Source organism: Mustela nivalis (genome assembly GCF_964662115.1).
Source record: "Mustela nivalis genome assembly, chromosome: 13".
In the NCBI taxonomy this organism is placed as follows: domain Eukaryota; kingdom Metazoa; phylum Chordata; class Mammalia; order Carnivora; family Mustelidae; genus Mustela; species Mustela nivalis.
The window spans coordinates 58,866,385-58,869,910 of record NC_139032.1 but is presented as its reverse complement, the minus strand read 5'-3'; the positions used below and the strand labels follow the sequence as shown (position 1 = coordinate 58,869,910).

Sequence of the window (3,526 nt, the reverse complement as noted above, 5' to 3'; positions counted from 1 at the left end):
TACTACTGACCTTCTAAGGATACGCCAGAGGCAGGATCATCTGCTTCTGGACCACTGCTGACCACAGGACACAAAACCACAGATAAGGGGGGCGGGTGGTGCTGCATAGATTCCTTTTTTCTCCCTTTACTGAACTCTCCTTCACTCCCAATCCCTCAGGCCCTATATTCATGGAGAAAGTTCCTGATGCACTTTGCTTACTGAAAACAATTGTAAGTAACCCCCAACTTCCCCACCAATAAGTCAAAAACACACCACAGCTGCACGGTCAAATACAACAACCAAGTGACCCTGCCGCCTCTGTTCCCGCCATCCCCACCCCTGAGCCCTTCCCACACCATTTTCTCCATCTCCCCCCGCAGCCCCAGTGTTCTGTCCTGAACCTGGGACTGGCCCTCCCCTGCCTTCCTGGACAGACTCAAGGGGAGTGAGTGTTGGAGGAGTCTGAGGTTTCCTAACTCTAAGCAAACACTGCATCTCCGTCCAGCAGATGTCGGCGAGGTGACTACAGGGGACAGAATGGGGCTTCCCAGACACCACCTTGGCCAGTGCCCAGGAGACACTTCAGTCCCACCCACCAGGGACTCCATTCCAGCCTCAGCTTGGATCCCTCCGATGACAGAGTAGCCCTGAATTTCCACCCCCGGGAGCAGCCCTAGCCCAGAATCTCCACTTTCAGGGCCAAACAGACTGGAACACTAAGAAGGAACCAACAGGCCATCTTCCTCTCTCTCTCATTAAATTGTGAATAATAATGCATTTACTTATTCTCCCACTTAAAAAGTTGTTTAAATCCTTTGAAGAATCTTGCAAGGTAGCTTGGCTAGACAGCAGGCAGGACAGTCCAGTGCCTCCGGTGGGGGGGCCAGGGTCTTCCATTCGCCTGTCTTTTGGTCCAACAAGTAGGCATTTGGGTTGATGGTATAATCCTTTGTCTGGACGTCACTGGCTGTGGTGACACCCCCACATACAAACACTCTGTTGTCTCCAATGGAGCAGATAGCATGGGACACATCCAAGGGGCAGTTGTTGGGCAAGAGAGGCACCGAGGTGGTCGTCTTGTTAGCCTTTATCTTCTGCAGGTTGATTTCGACGCTCTGCCGGTGGCTGTGTACACAGAGGATATTGTCCTGTTGGAAAGAGAGCAGGGGCCTGTGGTTGAACTCAATGGGGAAGGTGATACACTGGACCACATCCCCAGTGTTGGTGTCAAAGCAGTCCACCACTCCGACCCGTGAAATATAGCCCTTCACCAAGCAGCGGCCTGTGACAATGTACAGGTTCCGGTCCCCCTTGGTGATCACAGCTGTGCCATCCATAGGGATGCTCATCTTCCCTGCCAGGCACCAGGCCTCCTTGCGCTCATCATAGCGATAGATGTTGGAGACATACCGCCTTGGAGCAATGCTCCCACCCACTGAGTACACTGTCCCCCCGCAGGTCACCATGGTGTGGAAGACGAGCCCAATTGGCAGGTCTGGCAACTTGGTCCAGGAGTTGTCATCCATGTCGTACCGCCAAGCTGTCTTCAGCCCTGAAATCTGCTCAGTGGTCCCACCAGAGATGTAGATGTAGCGGCCAGCAGAGGTGGCACTAAGGGCTGCCGCCCGATAGGGCATCTCTGACAGCTTCAACCACAGGTTCTCCTGGATGATGTAGGCAAACACTCCATCATTGAACTTACCATGGGCCTTCTGGCCGCCCAGGATGACCACTGAGTCAAGCAGGGCACCTTTCCGCTGGTAACTCAGCAAGCTGGACGGCCTCTCCTGCTTTCGGTCCACGAGGACACTCTCGATCAGGGTCGCGTGGGCTGAGCTGTTCTCCATGCCCATCAGCTTGTTGCTGGCAAACATCAGTGTCTTGTTGGAGACAGCATTCAGATTGATGTAGTTGAAGAACTTCTTGAAATACTTCTCCCGCTCATCCTTCCGGAAGTACACCCAATTGATGAGGGCACTGAGAGCCTGGTCCTCATTGAGCACATGCAGGTTTTCATCTCGGAGCAGACGGCCAAAGATGACAGGGGGACAGCGCATGAAGTGCATACAGCCCTCGGGACTGGCCCAGTAGTGGAAGTTGTCACGAATGCCAGAATAGGCCAAGTCTGACACCTCTTTGAGCTCAAACAACTCAGCCAAGAAGAGGTAACGCAAGCAGTTTGCACGGCGGATGGACTTAATCAGAAAGTCGTTACAGTGGATTCGAAGGCGTGGCGTGTTGAAATACTGGGCCCCGCGAAGGAGCTCCTCCACGTTCTGCTCCGAGATCACCACCTTGCCACTGTAGAAGTAGTCCAGGAGCTGGTCCACCGTGGCTGGACTCAGGTAGTTGGGGTCAATGGTGATGAAGAGCTCATCGGTGGTCTTCATGTCATTGCTGGAGATGAGGCTCTTCACCAGTGGGGAGACAGCAGCCAGCACGTTGCGATGTGCAAAGAAGACATGGTGGTCCACAGTCAGGGCCATGTCCCAGTACTCTTTGCGTTTCCTCTGTTTGTTCAGGTTCTGCAGCACAAAGCTGTTGTAGTTTTTCTCTGTGAATTCCAATTTCATGGTGCTTCTGGCTGGCTGAGGCAGATCAGCAGCGGGTATTGGAGAACAGACGTTCTCAGGCCTTTGGGATTCAGATTGATGGTGGTTTGCAGAGCAGTTGATCAGGGAGGAGGGGGGCTGGGAGAGAGGGTGATGTCATAGAATGGATGAGGTCATCACAATGCCAGCCCCTGAGGCCTTTCTCAGAGGCTCAGGGCCTTTCTCCCCTCTGATGGCTCCAACCTATCGAGGCTAGATCTCCTGCCTGGACTTAAAGCCTTGGGCCCAGAGCTCAAGAGAAATTTGGAGATGGGTTGCAACTCTTATCCAGGGCTTTTAAGACTCAGTTCAAGGCTATTTCTGGAATGTCTGAGCCAGTCTGGGTGGGGGTGGTATAGGAAGGGAAAAGGGGAAGGTGGAGGAAGAAAAGCGATTTTTGGATCTAGAAGGTTCCTTCCATGTACAGGAGGGAAACAGGCCCAGAGAAGAGAAGGGACTTGCCCAAGATCACACAGCAGGTTGGAATCAGACCCCTGGAAGCCAAGTCTTCTGACACAGTGCTCATCTTTCCAGGAAGCTCCTAACTACCTCGCCTTCCCAAGTCTCTGATTCTTAGGCCTCAAGGTACCTTTCTCTGCCAAGGCTCCTGGCCATCAGAGAAGAATTTCAGGCTCTGTCCTTTGCCTTCTAACCTTTGTAGCCATGGACACCACTTTTTTTTTTTTTTTTTTTTTTTTATGACACCATTCTTTAAAATGGAGGGAGAGGTAGAGGCCAGGGACAGAGGAGTCAGCCACACACTGGGGAATGGGAGGGCCTCTGAAGCCCTGATGATTTCAGTTCTACAGCAAACTGGGACCTTCTCTCCACATTTCCAAGTCTGTAGTCATGCAACTTTGGGGACTGTGGCCGGTCAGCTGTCTCCATCAAGCATCGACTTGGACAAGTGGCTCAGACTCTCTAAACTTCAGTTTCCTCATCTGTGAGACGGG

The 3,526-nt window shown here is 52.6% G+C and overlaps 1 protein-coding gene across 1 annotated transcript; it reads right to left on the bottom strand.

The window, feature by feature from the left end:
* Positions 1-727: 727 nt before the first annotated feature.
* Positions 728-3,253, bottom strand: CCIN (calicin). Its single transcript, XM_082695211.1, has one exon. It carries the CDS (start codon positions 2,553-2,555, stop codon positions 789-791), a length of 1,767 nt encoding a protein of 588 aa, XP_082551337.1. The 5' UTR covers positions 2,556-3,253; the 3' UTR covers positions 728-788.
* Between the last annotated feature and the right edge of the window lie 273 nt (positions 3,254-3,526).